At 44.3% G+C, this 17,466-nt stretch overlaps 1 protein-coding gene across 4 annotated transcripts in view; it reads right to left on the bottom strand.

The window, feature by feature from the left end:
• POU6F2 (POU class 6 homeobox 2) overlaps positions 1 to 17,466 on the bottom strand; it is an 867,009-nt gene that overhangs the window by 11,196 nt on the left and 838,347 nt on the right. For all 4 annotated transcript variants that reach the window (XM_069613281.1, XM_069613283.1, XM_069613284.1 and 1 more), the window contains one exon: positions 15,158 to 15,326. In XM_069613281.1, coding sequence (XP_069469382.1) covers positions 15,158 to 15,326 — 169 coding nt within the window. The remainder of the gene's footprint in view (positions 1 to 15,157; positions 15,327 to 17,466) is intronic.

The raw sequence follows: 17,466 nt of genomic DNA, 5'->3' as shown, positions 1-17,466 counted from the left end.
GCTTCATTATATCTTGAGTAATAAGCAAATACCTTAAATTCACTTCGTCTTATATAACCGATTATGGTACAGTGTATACATTTAAGATTCTTCAAATGTATGCACAAACATTTTTGTTTTCTTGGTATTCATACATCATGGAAATAGTACATCACTCCAAATCACATATAATTAAAGCACCTGTTACTTAATTCATCCAAAATATTGTGGCAGCCGTAAAACAATTCAACACAAAAAAACTACCTCACAACAGCCTTGAAAAAGCCCCAGCGAGGGCGAAACACGTGCTGGCTAAACACAGATTATGTTATCAAGCGGCTATGAAGCACAGGGTCAGTAGGAGAAGATGCTATCAAATGGTCAGCAGGGCCAAGCTACAAACAGGCTAACTGACAGTCTCTGTCAACTACAGGTGTTCAAATCGCGACTGACATGAATAGATGAATTGTTTTACGGCTACCAAATGATTGTGGATGAATTGAGTAACAGATGTTTCAATTATATGTAATTTGGAGAGATGTACTATTGCCATAATGTATGATTACCAAGAGAACAACGTTTTTTGTGCATAAGTTTGAAGAATCTTAAATCTATGGACTGTACCATAATTGATTATACAAGACTAAGTCAAGTTAAGGTATTCTCGTGTCGCCGAGCAGTACGCCTCTTTTTGTTATTAAGACAGCTATCTGTGGCTTTTGTGAGACATGTCAGAGCAGTCTTTACCTTTTGCCCCTCTTTAGCCCACTGCTGAAATACCTTGAAATTCCAGATCAATCAAGTTCCTGACAATGAAAAGATCCATGCAACACTATGGCACAGCCCTCAACATTAGAGATGTGGGCAATGTTTTCTTCTGGGCAGAAATTGTAACTATTGCCTAGTCCTATTCTTCCCCCTGGGTGGTGACCACGATTACTGCATAGCAACGAAACCCAATATATAAAGGCTTATGGTGCTCAGTGTAGTATTTTACCAGTATGACATCCAGGACAGGGTACTGCAGTTCCATGGGGTATGCCCCTTCAAATTGATGCCCCTGACTCTACCAGCGCTGAACCTATTTGGGGTTATCATGCCCACTAAGTCAGGGCAAACAATGATGCAAACGATATCAGCCATGACCTGATCATATTTTGCATGACCATTGGGCGTGGACTTAGCTGGAAATGTATTGAAAATGCGGGTGTTCCAGGGGACAAGTCCTCTCTCCAGTGAGGGGGCCAAGGAGTCCTCTCTAAGTGGGTCAAGCAGCAAATGGCTTCCATTCACAGAGTGGTGTGATTTCCAATAAGCACTCAGAGTGAAAACGTGCCGAACGGCATATCGGTCTATAGTGTAATCTGGATTTCCCTGTCCCTTCACGCCACTGACAGATCAAGGAACGTAAATGTCATCTTGACTCAATCTTACCTTTCAATGCCCTGGTTAACATCCTGCCTATCGCCATTGCCACATCCTCAGGGGAATCCATTCAACACTTGACTTTCAGCATAATGTTTGCTATAATCACCAATACTCCCTTACCTCGACCACAGCAACAGCATTTTTTTGCAGATTCTCTCTGAAAGCAGTGACGAATTTGCAGCTAATATAGAATCAGGCATCTCAGATGATCTTGGATGCAAAAAGCCAAGACCACATTAACTTGGCATCTAACACAGAATAACTTGCACCAGGGCTTACTGAGTTTGTGAGCCAAAATACCCATCACCTATCATTTCTTGCTCAAAATCTTAGATGGGTGGCATACATCCAGATCTCAGAGTTGTTTAACATTCATTAGTACCTGGCGGACGTGCGTCCACAGGGTACACTTAACGTGATTGGCTCGTTTCCGAGCCATACCACAGTGTAATCCCGTGGACGCACGTACGTGCCTGCATTTGTTCCTGGTGGGGGACATGGCAGCCCCTTAGCCAATGAGGAGGCTCAAAACAAGACAATCCCCGCTGCGAGCCTTCTGTTCCCAGTGCGTCTGCTCCCGATGGCCACCGTGGAAAGGGAAAACGGACTATGCTTTCCCTTTCCCGGCGGCCATTTTATTAGACTTTTTTTTTTTTAAACGCAGCAGCGTTTCGGAACAGAAAAAAAGGCTGAAAAAAACGCAATTAGTACCCCGGTTTAACAGACCGGGGTACTAATGACAATAAGACCATCGACGGTGGGCCAATACCGCTACTCTCGGGCCTGTAACTATGGGCCCCAGGGGGCACCGGGGGCGTTACCTACACAACAATCTGGCTTTAAAAAATGCCATGGGATGGAGACAGTGCTGCTGGACTTGAAGTCTAACCTATTTCGTACCATGGACAAGGGTGAAACATCGATATTAATGTTAGTAGACCTCTCAGCAGCCTTTGACCTGTTGGACCACCATCTATTGGTCACCAGGTTGATGGAGGTAGCCAAGTTTTCAGATGCTGCCTCGGCATTGGTAAAATCTTTTCTTAGTAATAGAACACTGAGAGTGTGTAGTGACATAGCAGAAGCTCTGCCCAGTACTTTGCATTTTGGAGTTCCTCCGGGTGCTTGTTTGTCGCCCTCCTTTTATAATATTTTTACCATCCCTCTCTTCCATCTGTTGGACAGGAATAATGTTGAATTTACTAACTATGCGGATGACACGCAATGTGTCATCCCACAATCAGGAAATTGTGAGCAAGATACTGTCACATTGAACGAGGTCTATGTTATAATTCAAGCACGGATGGTAGAAAATGGGCTTGCTCTAAACAAGGAAAAGGCGGAACTCATGGTTGTTGGTACACCAAATAGAATAGAAAAGTTAGGGGAGCATTAAAAAAATTTCACACTCGCTGGGCACCTTCTGTAGTCAAAAACAAAGGTCAAAACCTTAGGTATTGTCCTGGATCAACATCTCAACATGAAGGCACAAGTGAGCTTTTTGGTGTCCTCTTCAGCACACCATATAAAACTGCTCACACAAATACGCCCGGTTATTTCACAAGCCAACTGTGAAATTACAGCAAGTGCAATCATTGGGTCTAAGATAGACCATTGTGGTAGTCTCCTTGTAGGGATAAATAAATCAGAGTTTGGAAGACTTCAGGTCATACGAAATAGCACAGTTAGAGCTATTACTGGCATGAAGATGTTCGACCATGTCACCAAAGCAAGAAAGGCTTTGCACTGGTTGGCGATAGAAGAGAGAGTAAAATTTAGCGTTCTCGTTATGGTACACAAGTGCATCATGCGTATCAGTCCCATCTATTTATCTGAGGCCGTACAGGTGAAGTCCAACATAAGAACGCTCAGATCAAATGACACGGTACAGCTAAGAGAGCCTAGATGTTCTCTTGCACAAGTCAAACAAGGTGGCCCCAACGATTTGGAACTTGCTTCCAGAAGATGTGAGAAAGACTAACCTGATGGAACATTTTTAAAAGAAATTGAAAACATATCTATTCAAATAAATTTAGGTAGCCGTCTTCTCCAGTAACTTGGTATCCTTCCCTTCCATTGAGGTGATCTCTATGTTATTTTGTTTTGTTTGCAGTTGTACCCATAAGCCTGTGGGATCCGAGGTGTGCAGTATACAATTTTAAAGCGAAGTAAAGTAAAGTAAACCAAACATTATGCTCCCACCACAAAGCTTTGATTGGAAATGTCAGGGCTCCTCTGCAGCACCAGATCAAGCGAAGAAAGACTATGGGGACAACATGAATTATGATATCAGTCTCAAATAGTGGAATGAAATTCAGAGAGCCAAGTCCTTAAGAAAACCATCTGCACTCCCGAAAGATCTTAAAGACCTCCCTCTTACACGCCCTTGCATCTGCAGCCGTTACCTTATCTAGGCTTTGACCCAGGATCACGTGAAGCTCACGGTGTAGAAGGATGGCTCTTAAACAAGGTCCCTACTGCGGCATCCGTAGACTGGATATTCATGGAAGGCACTAACTATTGTAAGTCGCAGCCGATGGTCTCCCTGCGAAAGAAGAACCCCTATCTTCCACTATCGCCTTCTTGCTAAATAGTTCCCTGCACCTACTGTTTGCCCTTCCCCCAACCATGCGCATTGAAGCCGTCTGTCCTGCATGTAGCACATTGCAAGAACTCAGATATATAAAATAAATAAAATATCCTACATGGCCACTGGACATCTGCCATGAATTTATCATAGCTTAGTTCTTGTTATTAAGATGAAAATTAATGGTAAACAATAATTAAAGAGCGACCCAAACTTTTGTCTGTCTTTCTGTTTATTTTGTTTGTTTTTCTTTTGCAGCTTTTTTGTATGTATGCAAAAGTAAACGTGGCTGAAAGTTTAGCCAAGGTGACCTCTGCTTCATGCTGCAGTTTTTAGACCTGGCATATTCTAGAATAGGTGGCCGGCACCATAAGAATTGCAAAGTTATACTATAGCAAGCGGGGGTGGCAGAAATGTCACCAGAGGTAAACACTTCATGAAAGGGCAGAGCTTCTGGCACAGGTATATGCTACATAAGTTCAGTCTTGGGGTAGTTCTGCTCACTCTGCGCTAACGTGCTAAAATCTCGTTCTAGTGGTCTCCTGGTACTGTAAGGTGTACCCAAGCCTTGATCTACGTTACTGATTGTAGTGGAGTACCCGAGTGCGGCGCTGGTCCCTCCAAGAAATAGTAGAGCTAGTGAGCAAGTAATATATCTATGACGCTTCAAGGATATACACAAGATAGCTCAGCGGGTGGCGGTAAAATAGCTCAGTGGGTTGAGCGCTCGCTTATGCGATCTGATCGTGATCTGCAGGTCGCAGGTTCGAATCCCGGCAAGGCCAACTCAGCCTTTTATCCTTCTGTGCTCGGTTGGGTGATATTGTATGTAAATATGTGCTCTGTAAAGCGCTTTGGATTAAGGCGCTATATAAATTAACACATCATTATCATTATCATATGTACAAAAGTGCCTTTATTGTATGTCTTGCCCTTCTGTTGCCGCACATTTCGACCAAACTAAGGTCTTTTTCAAAACATGGACACCAGTTCTCTTTTGGCAATGGCTATGATATGATATTTTATTTGTATCGCGCTCATACACAAGTGTTTCAGCAAGTGGCATTGTGGAATGTGTGACTTGGTTCAAATTGACTTTCCTACTTATATATATATATATATATTACAGAGAAAAAACTTTGGGATGCTGTAGCCACCCTGACTACCATATTTGGGATAAGGAGCAAGAAAAGCACGAGCCAGCCCCTTGACTCCTCCTGGCCTCTTTGTTGGAGCAGCCCTGCCGCTGCAGAGCTAAAGTAAACAGAACGCTTTGCAATGGGGAACAGTCTCCTTTCTGTTTCTGCAGCCAGGCCTGCTCCTCGGTGTTTGCTGGAACGATATACACGTCTTGAAACAAATTTCCACAGCAGTGTCCTCCTTGTGTAGAACGGATGAAAGGTATTATCCGCCGGGAGGTATCTTATAAGAAAAAAACAGTAGGAGGATTCAGGGGGGCACGGAAGAGAGAGGATCCGACAGAGCCGCTTTGTATTTAACAAGAATCGATGGGTTTTATGGAAAATCATTGCGCAAAATGCGAGCCGCAATCTCACTACCCCATACTGATGTTATTTATAACCTTAGTCTTAAAAATGCAGGAAAAGTACACTTGTGTTCCACGGGGAATACATTAAAAATATAAAGAGTGGATAAAAAGACAGAGCATTTCATGGATCGCCCAGAACAAGATCCACTTAAATGAGCTCCGAGCGGGCTTCTTGATGGGGCGAGGGCGGGAGGGGTTGGTTGGTGGGCCATTGCCCAGGAGGAAAAAGCTCTTACCTAAGTGAGTTAGTTAGCTCATGCATAAGCATGGCACTAGTGTAACATGCATACTTACATACGAAGTGTTGGCTTCTAACTACTTCAGCCGCGATCCGCTCTAAGTCAGTCGAGGTGGGATTAGCTTTCATCCATGATAGGTCGAATGCGCTTAATTCTCGCTTCGATGTAGTGATTAAAGATTCATGTGAACTCTTAAAGTGAGCAAATGTAAGTTGAAACATTTGCTTGGTGTTTTGTGATGCATTAGCGATTGACAGGGATCATTGGCAGAGAGATTCCTGCAGTGAAATTAAGGTCAAAGAAGAGAATTGCTCCACCCCAAGACCGGACTGCATACCGTCAGGCATGGGCATTAAATGGCTTCTACAACTATAAGTGTGCTTGAGAAGCAGATGCCCTAACTCAAGCATCAACACCGTGCCAACTACCAACTTGCCCTGCATTTGTTATGATGTGGTGGCAACAATACGAACCCTTCAAGAACTGATTATCCCTCATGTATTGAAAACCTTCTTCAGGGTCCGATAACATGACTGACAGATGACGGGCAACTCTGCCCAGGGATCCGGAAGCTCGCACAGAACCAATCGGCAGGTGCCCTGCACAGAATTTAGCACCCAGCTTAGTGACACCAACCCAATGAGAATTAGACTGAATGGAGTGAAGAAAAGGATAATCGCTTCACTCCTGACTCTGAGATGAAGCGGCAACACACACAGACTCGTTCAAAGGCTTGTTACCTATTCCCAGCAAAGGAAAGGGACAGGTTCATAAAATCAGGTGCCTACATAGACCCTTTACCAATAATGGCCCGGAGGTCCAACCTCATGCTGTGGTATGAACAGTGGCAAACCTTTAAAAGATGAAAACACCCTTGTTGTGATATGTTGTTAGCTTCACCTGCGGCCCCCACTGGGCACCTTGTTATGCTGACCTGCTAGCTGGGCTATGATTGTGAACTGAAGACAGAACAGTAGTCTCTTCTGGGACACAGCTGTCCCTGCAGAGGTGAGGCATTCTTTTTTTTAGTTCTATGCAGGGTAGGAGGAGGGTGTCTCTTTTACACTCCTTGAATGTGCTGGCATTCACATTAGATGGGAACCCACCTTGAAAGACCAACTAATTTCCACTCTGTGGGTGGCAAGCTCCTCTTGAGTGTCTTCTGATTGCACTATTCACTATTCATTCATTAATTAATGTTGTCATTTGTTATAGCACCTTTCACCATAATTATGGTCCCAACATACTTTTGGTTGAACGCCTTTGGAGGGACCGGAGTCCACAAATTTGGGAGAATTAGGGAGGTGCTATTATGCATGTGTGCATTACGGCCATTCAAATTATGCAAGGGTGGCCAAGACCCTGCTAGTCTCTCATGTCTAAATGGAGTGTGTATGGGTTCAGTGAAGGTATACTAAAGAGGGGGATTGTGTTTAAGGAGATAGAAGCTACAGTTTGATTTTTTTGTCATTAAACGTAGCTTCTTTCATATGACAGAGGTGATGTACAATAGTGTTTGTGTTATATGAGAGCAGAGGGTGTGTGGAGTGACACAGTGCCTTTTGCTAAATTGTGAAGGTGCGGTGTGTGAGAGGAGAAATGCTTATGGGTTAGCTGTACAAACAACAATATCTACTTCCTGGGTTCCATCTATGTATGAGGAGCAATGCTAGATGAATGCGTACTACATAATACTCACAATCTGAGAGGTTCTAAGAGTGGGAGATTGTCATCCCTAGATCCTTCTAGTGTGCAAACAAGGTCCCCATTTCATGAGTATATGCAGCAGCATGGCCCACCCGCCTGTGCTTTAGAGTTACAAGCATTGGCAGACTGGAGCAAGCGGTCCGAGGTGCCAGATTGTCTTCATACGGGATGATCAGCGTGATTTTCCCAATGTGTATTTTAAGTGCGATGCATTGTCCACTCTCCAAGCACATATGAGTGCAATACCTGCCCTTCTGTCAGGATTCGTTCCACATGCAAGTTGCTGCAGTAACTGCAGCCTCTACGAGTAACTACGAGTCCTCCATGTGTGTCTGGTGTCCCACAAAGAGTTTGAGTGGCAGATCAAAGCGGTTGAAAGGAAAGAAAAGGCTAGTAACTGACAGCAGGGCAGGTGGGGGAGAGTGTACGAGGGGTGCAAGAAGAGACTTGTATGCGAGAGACGGGGAGTAGGCGTGGGGAGGCAGGTGAGATCAGGTAGTTGAGAGGAACAGCCAGGTTTTGAGGGCTTTCCTGGAGGCCAGGTGATCCTCTATGAGTCAGAGCACGAGGAGGAGGGAGCTCCAGAAAGTGGGTGAGGACAGAGAAACAGGCAACTCCTAGACTGGAGAACTTGAAAGAAGGGACTGCCAGGAGGTGTGTGGGGCCTGATTTGAGGATTCTGTTGGGACAGCAGCGAGTGAGTTTGTTTTGGAGTTATTCCAGGCCTTTCTTGTGAATTGCAAGGTGGGTAATGCACATTGCTTTAAAGGAGGCCCTTCGGCTGATGGGCAGCCAGTGGAGTGTCATGAGCATGGGGGAGATGCGTTCTCTGGGAAAGAGTGCAAGGAGGAGCCTTGCTGCAGAGTTTTCAATCTGTTGGAGCTTTCTCAGTTGGTATGTGAGCACGCCTTGGTATAGGAAGATAGAGTATTCTAGGCACGAGAGGATGATAGCCATGATTGCAGAAATTCTATGGGGGTACGTGAGATAAGGAAACATCTGATGAGGATGCAGAGGTGGAAGGTGCACGATCTGGCCACTGCATTGATGTGATGGGAGAGGGTCAAGTCTGAGCTAAAAGTGCATCCATGGAGGGGGGTACAGTGGGCTCAAGTCCTAATAAAAGCGGCTGTGGGATAGGTTCGGGAAGAAGAGCTGTTTTGCCGCTGATTAGGATTTCGTTATTTCTGTGGTTGCGGAGCAGGTGATTGTTCGTCATCCAGAGGTCAATGTCTGAGAGGCAGGATGACAGGTCTTGGTGGGTTGTGGAGGGGGAGTTGGAAATCTTGAGGATGATCTCGGTGTCATCAGCATAGTTGTAACAGGTGCGATTGTGGGAAACGGATGAGCTTGTGGAGGGGCGGAAGGTAGAGGTTGAAGAGGATGGGGAAGAGGGAGACTCCCTGCGGACTCTGTGGGAGACTAGGTGAGGGGCAGAAGAGAAAGAATAGAGAGAGAGAGAGACGGTTTGGGAGTGGTTCAGAGAGGAAAGAGGAGATCCATCTGAGAGCAGAGTGTCAGTTACCTAATAGATCCATCGTGTGATTCTGTACATACAACAGTTATCGCCTGTTGTGTCATGCTCTTGTGAACAAGCAGAGGGGGCCTGCAAGGAGTGCCCTGCAATTCTGTTGGTGAATATGGAGTAAAAAAAATGTTAAAGGCTTATTCTCCCAGGAAATCAAAACAAACTGGGCCAACTGTGTCACAGATGCTGGAAAATGCAGAGTTCCAGAAGGAGCAATGGTAAGGCATAAACAACCAATGCGATAATAAGGGCTGGTATTGTGAGGAGTGAAGTATTAGAGGCTTACGAGATGCTGCAGAGTAATGGAGGCTGCATTTTAGCACAATAGACTCCAAATAACTGTACTGAGGTACAGCCAGAAACACTCTGTGATGGAAGGGAAGAGTCTCACTAGATACAAGGCTTCAAAAAGACACTTTTGTGGACAACAGTGAAGTGGACGTGGCTCTGATAATATTGACTGAGTGTCCAGAGTGATGATATGATACGTAATTTATAACGCAGGCAGAAGCAACATCCGGGGAAGGGGTGAGCACTGCTAAATGGTAAAGTTTAATGATGCTGTTTGGTACTCGGAAATTAGTATGTCCCAGGCATCTCATTAGACCCTTCCCATCTCCCACCCCTCAGGGCAGAGGTCCCTAATGGACATATAATGGTTACGGTTAGACTACTGGAGAACATAAAACATTACATGTTGGTCTATGACACAGTAATTATGCACATATTTTCATGGCACGTGACAAGAACTGTAAAGGCCAGTATTCTCCTGTGGTTTTGTTCAGTAAAAGACTGGACAAATATTTAGGGTTGTATATGCAACAATTTTGGGCATGTTGCATATGTTTGCGAACCTAGGTTTAAGGTACCACTTGCAAGCAGAGACGTTGCTAGGGGGGGCTAAGGGGGATATAGGCCTGGGTCTTTTGGTTGTAGCGCCTGATAGAAGCTCTAGGGCTACAACCAAAAGGCTAGCTAGCCCCAAGTCCCGACAGTCCTGACATTAGCATAGCCCCTGATCTTTTCCATGTGTAGCAATACCCCTGCTTGCAAGGTCAGATCTTTGATTTTTGAGGGGGGGGTTGTTGACTAGCAGGAATCGATTGCTGAGGGGTGCAGTCTACAAGGCAGCATTATGCAATATTCATGCAATGGTGACTGTTCCTGGCTCAGGTGGGAAATCCCCTCCACCATCTAACTCGCTCTATTGCTCTGACCAAGTGAATCCCTTGTCCTCATTTTACATGAGTCAAGACCCTCCATCCCACTCATTGACTATATCACAGAAACTCAATGTCTCCAGAGGTCTGTCCCTCTCTAGGCTGGACTATTGCAACAGCCTCTTCCTCAATCTGCCTAATTCCTCCATTTTTCCCCTACAACTAATCCAGAATAGGACTGCAAGACTTATCCTTGGCCTCAAACCCAGGTACCGCATTGCTCTAGCCCTAAAATCTCTCCACTGACTCCCGGTTGCTGCGAGGATCAAGTTCAAGACACTCTGCATCATCCACAAGGCCTTCTAGGGCCTGGGACTCTGCTACATCCAACTCTCTTTCTCTAAATACCTCCCTGCTAGAGCCGTTCAGTCTTGCAGCTCCAATTCTCTGCAGATCAGATGTTTTTCCAAGCAGAGAATGTGGGTAGATCTCTCTCTTCCACAGGAGCCTCCCTCTGGAATGGGCTCACTCCCCCTCTCAGACTTCAGCTGGATTTCCTTAAACTGTAAGCTTCCCAAGACCCTCCTTTTCTCTCCTTCCTTCCCTCTCCCGCTCCCCTGCTAATATCTCCCTCTTCTGCATTGACTGGCTGCCTGGTTCCTTTTGATTCTTACAGGACACCAGGCCCCCTCGCACAGTCTACCCAAGCACTTCAGTCTCCTTAACCCCGCCCCCTAACTTGCACTTGCTCTACTGGGCTCCCTCCCCCTGCAGTAGCCTTGCTGTGCCTGCACCCCTTCAGCCCTTACAGACCTGTCCTCACAATTAGCATGTGGACCTATATTACCCTCTACTCTCCGTATTCCCCTGGCACTTGACCACCCTTAGCACTCACCTAGCCCAGGGGCCCTCTTCCCCGTCTTGCTCACCCCACAGCACCTGCGCCCTCTCCACTCCGACCTGCACTTCCTTTCCCTCCTTGCATTGCGCATCCGGCTCTGACCGGCATTTCCCCCCACATCCCCACTCTCCTGAACTTCGTGTTACTGCACTTGTACTTGACCGAAAGTCACAAGGCCTAGTGGGACCGTTTTTTGTTATTCTCATCTGTCCCTCCCCCCTCTTCTGTCTTGTTTTACCTTGAAACACCATTTTTTGTATAGGTGCATTATGAATACCCAATAAATAAAATAATAAAAATACATTTCTCTGTGTGTCCCTAGCGCAAGGGCAACCTGTGGCTCTCCTGATATTTTGGAAGACGACTCCCACGATCCCTCACCATTGACCATGCTGGTTAGGACTAATGGGAGGTGTAGTCCAAAACATCTGGAGAGGCAAAGCTGTTAGAACCTGCCACACACACAAATACACACATGCAGTTCATTCTGCGAGCAAGCGTATTTTATGGTATGCAGCAACATTAATAAGTAGAGGAATTGTAAAGGGGTCATCAAAGGTCACACACATTCCTCCAATGCTCTTCCAAGCAACTCTTAAAATGTCCCAACCCTCCCGCAAGACAATTAGCCTTCAATTCAGCCATCTTCTGAGACCCAATGGGTGGAGGTTGAAGTTGTGGGGATAGGGGAGTTACATGAACTCTTTTGCCCTCTTCCTACTCAGTTGGACACATCAGGAACTGATTTACCAAATAGGCACCATTTTCTGTAAAACAAACATTTTTGTATTGTATATTTTATTTGGTTAGACGAGAGAGCTTTGACAAGAGACCATTGACATAAGGTAGTATGGTGGCTGGGCAGACCTTTTTTGGGGGGTTAGGGAGTTTCAATGGTCGGATAAGAGTAAGGTGAAGGAATGGAAGTGAGAGGTAGCACAGTGTGGACGAGATCGAGAGCGGTTAAGGAGATCTTGATATTGCAGAGTGTGTGTTGGAGAATAGCTAGAGAGGGTGTTAGCTAGATGGGGGTGCCAAACCAAGGATAGATTTAAAGACTAGAAGGAGGAATTTAAAGACGAAGTGATAGCACATGGACAACTTTTCCACCCGGAAAGCAGTCATGGGGTAGGATAACATGAGGTCAGAGAGGGGTTGGGTAGTAAAATTGAGCACCTTGTCAAATGGGGTGAAGGAGAATAGGGGAATTTCGATATAGAGGCTGGAGCAGTAATCTAGTGTGCTGAGGACTAAGGATAGAAGAGTTTCAAAGAAGAGAAATATAAGAAAATGGCAGATTCTACAGATGTTGATAAGGTTGAGCTATATGGAAGTCGAGTTAGTTGCAATGAGTTGATGTCGTTTTAGATCTCTTTCAATGAAACCCCACAGGATGCAAGCCTAGCATGATGGAGTAAGGGTGGGTAACAGAGGAAAGTGAAGGGAGGAAAGATGAGGCATCGGATAATGGGATGTAGATAACCTGAACTTTGCATTAATTCAGAATGAGACAGCAACGCGCCGTGCAGTGTCTAATGGCAGCCCGGACAAAAGCTCTGGGGTGAAGAAGGTAAGAAGACAAAGATTTAGGTTTCACCAGCAAAGAACTGAGATGAGGTGCAAAATGAGGGGATGATTTTACCAAGTAATGCGGTGTAAAGAGTGAAAATGTGAGGCAGTAGTATAGGCCCTTGAAGGAACCAGACCGGTAGGAGGTTGTAGAGGAAGTACCCATGTTCCAAGAGATTAAACGGGAATGATCAGAAATGCAGAAGGCAACCGGCCGTGGGCAGTCTCTTAGACGCCCCAATGGAAGATAGTCAGGAGGAGGAGAGAGAGGTGCCCTGTATCAAATGCAGTGGAGAGATCAAGAAGAATAAGGACAGAGGAGATGTGGGAGTGGTGGCCATTGCTGTGTATTGCTGTGTATCTTTTGTTTCTGCCAGGCGTAGAGTTTTCTGTGAGAAGATATGTTTATAACCCTGCTGCAGAACAATAATCTAGGTAAGTGAACCAACATTGAGGAACTGAATCATTTCATAAGTTCCCCTTAACTACTGTTTTAAACCCTAAATGTTTTTTATCAATATATCTAGTAGATTTTGCTTTACAATCAACCCTATATTTTTCAAAAAGGTCAGCTATGGGGGCAGGTAGATCTGGAGGATGTTCAGGGAAGAAATGTCCCTCTCAAAAGGTAAGGCCTATGGATGGTTTGCTCAACCTTTCGTATGAAACCATGAACATTTTAGAATGGACATGAGTGGTTTTAACTTTCATGTAAAGTTTAAAAAGGCACTCAATGGTGCGATAGTTAATGCTGATACAGTTCACGATTTGTGTATATATACACATTCTAAGGGCAGTTAACAAGTTAATTTGCCTCAATTTGAAGATAGGCTTAAATAATTGATGTAAAACTAGCATCCTTGACTCCAAACTTGGGCGTAATCCCACCATCGAAGCCCTAGTTCAGAGCAACGCGAGTGCTGCCGCTCCTGCTGCTGCCTTTATGTCCTTCAACCCCTTCCTACACACCTCGACCACCACTCATCTCAGGCTCCGGCGATTGCGTTGACTCCTTGGCTCTCCTCTTCTTATTGCTTGACCATGGATGGCATGGAAATGGAAGCGGTGCTCTGCACAGGGAACCACCATCCCTTTTCATTGCATGCATGTTAGGTGAGGAAGGGTTTGTGAGTGACAAAGGGTGGAGCACTCAGCGCAACCCGTTGTCCCTCACAAATACATTGCCTTTAGCACCGTGTGGGTTGACTTGAGCGCCATTAGCAAAAAACACCCATTCTGATGTCTGAACTGGGTAGTACTGGTGTTTTACGACCCTTGCGCATCCTTGACCTCCTCTGATATCTGGAGGCCCTCACACGACATTGGAGGTGCAAGAAATCCAAGAATGTATGCTTCAACTAAATCCCAGAATATACTGCACTTGGAATAAGACTGTGAGAAGCCACATAAATGGAGAGTATGTACTAAGAAAATTGTGACACTGAAGCACCTGAGGATGTGGCGGGAATTATTGGTAGAAGATAGGATTTATTTAATGCAGTCTCTTAACCTCTCTTTAATTGCAATAGAGCAGAGTTTTGTAAAGCATATATTCTGTTTTGGAACCAAGGAAAATTGTTGCTAATAAGTGTTAATTGGGTCTGTGCAATGGGAGGTATTTAGTACACGACTAATGATGAAGCTGGTCATTATTTAGCAGACCGATTTTTTAAGTTGAGTTTTCCTTTTGTAGATGTTTATATAAAAAAGATGCTTTTTATTGATACTTTTCTTTTTTTTAACTTTTGTATAAGTCCTTGTATGAATTTGTATGTTAAGTTTGGTATTGATATGACATTATGTTGTGGGTATTTAAATCATTAAACACTGTTTACGGAATAGGTAAGACACACACAGGATATGAAGTCAAGTTACAGCTGTGTGTCTGTGATCTATTATACATTTCAAGTGATCCTCCACTTTACAGAGGTCCTGCGGAAGTTCATTCAGTATCTAGAGATATATAAGCCCTTATATTGAGGTACAATGTGGCAATGAGAGGGATATCCGAGGTCGGGATATCGCCTGTGAAGAACTCATGATCATTTGATGTTTTTAAGTGACTCTTCCCATCACTGATATGACAATATACCCAGTGGATAAAAGTTTTATGATTTTCAAAATCACCTTAACCTTTCCATAGCTGCCAGGCGGCTCAAGGAAAGTGTGAGATCTGGAGCCAGGCCTTGCTTTGCACTTTGAATGCTGGGACTTGGAGGACCAATCTTTTTCTTAATGGAAAAAGGAAAACTACAAGCCCCAGTATGCAAAGTGAAAAGGCAGGGCAGGCTCAAGGTGTCATGTCAAATGGCGCCACATGGCAGTTAAGAGGGTTCCCATCTAACCCAGGCACAAGAACTGCGCGCTGGACCTAAGTGTGAGATAACATTCGCATGTACCACTCACACACATGCACGTTGTCACACACGTGTAAAAACACACAAACAGACACGCACATAGACACCCAAGGCCACCCAGAGCCCATCCATTAGTGACATTTGACGGGTTACCTGCAGATCGCAGATTGGCTGTAGGCAGGGCCTTCTGTGGCACTTAGAGCTTGGCCAACTTGCGTCTGCGTCAGTCCAAGAGACAAGCGTCGGATCTTGAAAGCTTTGGCAAACTCTCGGATTTCCTCGAGATTCACGCCGTCAACTTCACCGCTGGCCGTCTGAGGGTCTGTGGGAACAGTTAGGCCAAGAGTTTCAATGATTAACACCATCCCTGTGTATGTCACAAACATTACTGTCCATACTTCACTGCTATTAATAAAAACGCAAACAAACTAAATTACACAATCATGCAATGAGAAATCACAAAAAGTGACTTGTTCATGTGATATCCACCGGGGGCGTGATGACCATTCATCTGCTCAAGCACAAATCAATTTAGAGCATGCACGCCGAATATGCACTGGCGGCGCTGCACAAGACTTTGCAAAGCTGCATATGCATGAGGCTAATGGGAGTGTGCATGCAAAACCTGCATCACCGCCTGAGCAAATGCACAGCAATCCAGACCCAAGAGAACTAAGGAGGAGCCAAAGCCAATCTCTTTTGCATTGTTTGGACAAATAATGTAATCTCAGCGTTTTCCATCTGCCGATGGCCCATATCTGCTTTTCAGCACGCACCATTGCTTACTTCTGGCCCCACGCCCTCCCTTTTTCTGTCTCTTTACCCTCGTCCCTAATAGATTTAAAGTAGTGCTGACAGTAGGAGTGTTGTATACACATGATACATTAAAATAAAAATAATATACTTTGGTATGTAGTATCAGATAATCTTCATTTAGTAGCATAATAAAAAATACTATAAAAATTATTTCATCACCTAAACACATGTCCTTAAAACAAACATAAAAACTCCATGGAGAAAAATAAGACACAGCATCACACATGTTAACACAGTGACAAATGCTATTCTTGTCTGCACAAAGAAATGAGATGCATGCAGATTACCTAGCATTGCATATGATTGATTTGTCATCGATATTATACTATGACAAAGCAATTAAATGAAAAGTCTGGTAATGCAAGACGTGTCTTTGCATACAATAATGAAACAAGCATTGGCAATGCCAACAGTTTGGGCTTTTGTGTAGGCATGGTAACGGCATTTGTCCATGGTGGTATTAACTGGCCATCGATGGTAGCCACTGCACAATGGTGCGAGTACCTGGGCATACATTGGCAGAGCCCAGCAAATGCCTAATACTTATACACAAGCTAAAACTGTTGACTTTGACAGTGCTTGTTTTTAACAGGTCTTCAGTCAAGGACCCGTATAATGCTTATGAATCGACATTTTATTACATATTACACCAGTAGTGTGTTTACAGATCCAATTAAGTTATTAACTCTGAGAAGACTGTTTTGAAAAAACACTGCCAGGCACTTCAAGTGCAAAGTTTGATGGTAAGGCTTGATTAAAGTGAGATAAAAGAGTTCCCAGGAGGGGGTGTTTTGGTCGGCGAGAGGTAGGTACTGGATGGGAATGACCATAGGGATTAGCATGGCCATTGGCAGTTATTGGGTGGGTAAATAACCAAACAGCACCCACAAGCTTTGTGTCCCTCCTCATACACCATTTCTCTCGAGCTGTACTCTAATGCAATAGTTTTGGCTTATAGGTGGCTCTGCCACCTAACAGCCCAAACCAAAAAGACACATCATTGCAAACTTGTAAGATATCGAATCAAAACATCTGGCTTGCATTTTGCATCTTCAATCTACTTTAAAAGGTAAAACTCTAGGTCTACTGTATGTCAAACTGGCTTGACCTTTAAACACACTATTTTCCACCAATCCCTCTGAGATTCATAAAGGCCATTCGTGTAGTTTAAGCTTTAAATCTTGCATATTAAGATGTCCATTTTAGATCATAGTGTCTGTCATTCAGATGTACTTGACGACGTCTCAACAAAAGCGAAATACAATTGTGGAAAAACACTCCTACATCTGATATTTGTAAGCGGTGCATTCATCTCAAACACAAGCTAACATGGTGGATTAAGTGTCACTTTATTATGGTTTAGGTTATGCAGTTGATTTGTGAAAATCATGTGTGCAATACAATTTGAATGTGCAATCAGGCACATGCCAGTAAAGTGATAATAGCTGCCTGAGGAGTTTTCCACATGGGCTTGAGTCGACTCACTTGTTTAGAGCAAAGCCACCCCATCAGCCTTTTTATTATGGTGTTGAAAAGATGTCCTGTTCAGTGATAATACAGATACCTTGTGGGGATCCTCCTACTTTCATCCTCCTACTAAGATCTAATGTTTATATTACAATCACATGTTATGACATTGAGTGGTG

This window comes from Ambystoma mexicanum, chromosome 5p (assembly GCF_040938575.1).
Source record: "Ambystoma mexicanum isolate Mex_15411 chromosome 5p, UKY_AmexF1_1, whole genome shotgun sequence".
Lineage (NCBI taxonomy): Eukaryota > Metazoa > Chordata > Amphibia > Caudata > Ambystomatidae > Ambystoma > Ambystoma mexicanum.
This window is presented reverse-complemented; position numbering and strand designations above follow the sequence as displayed.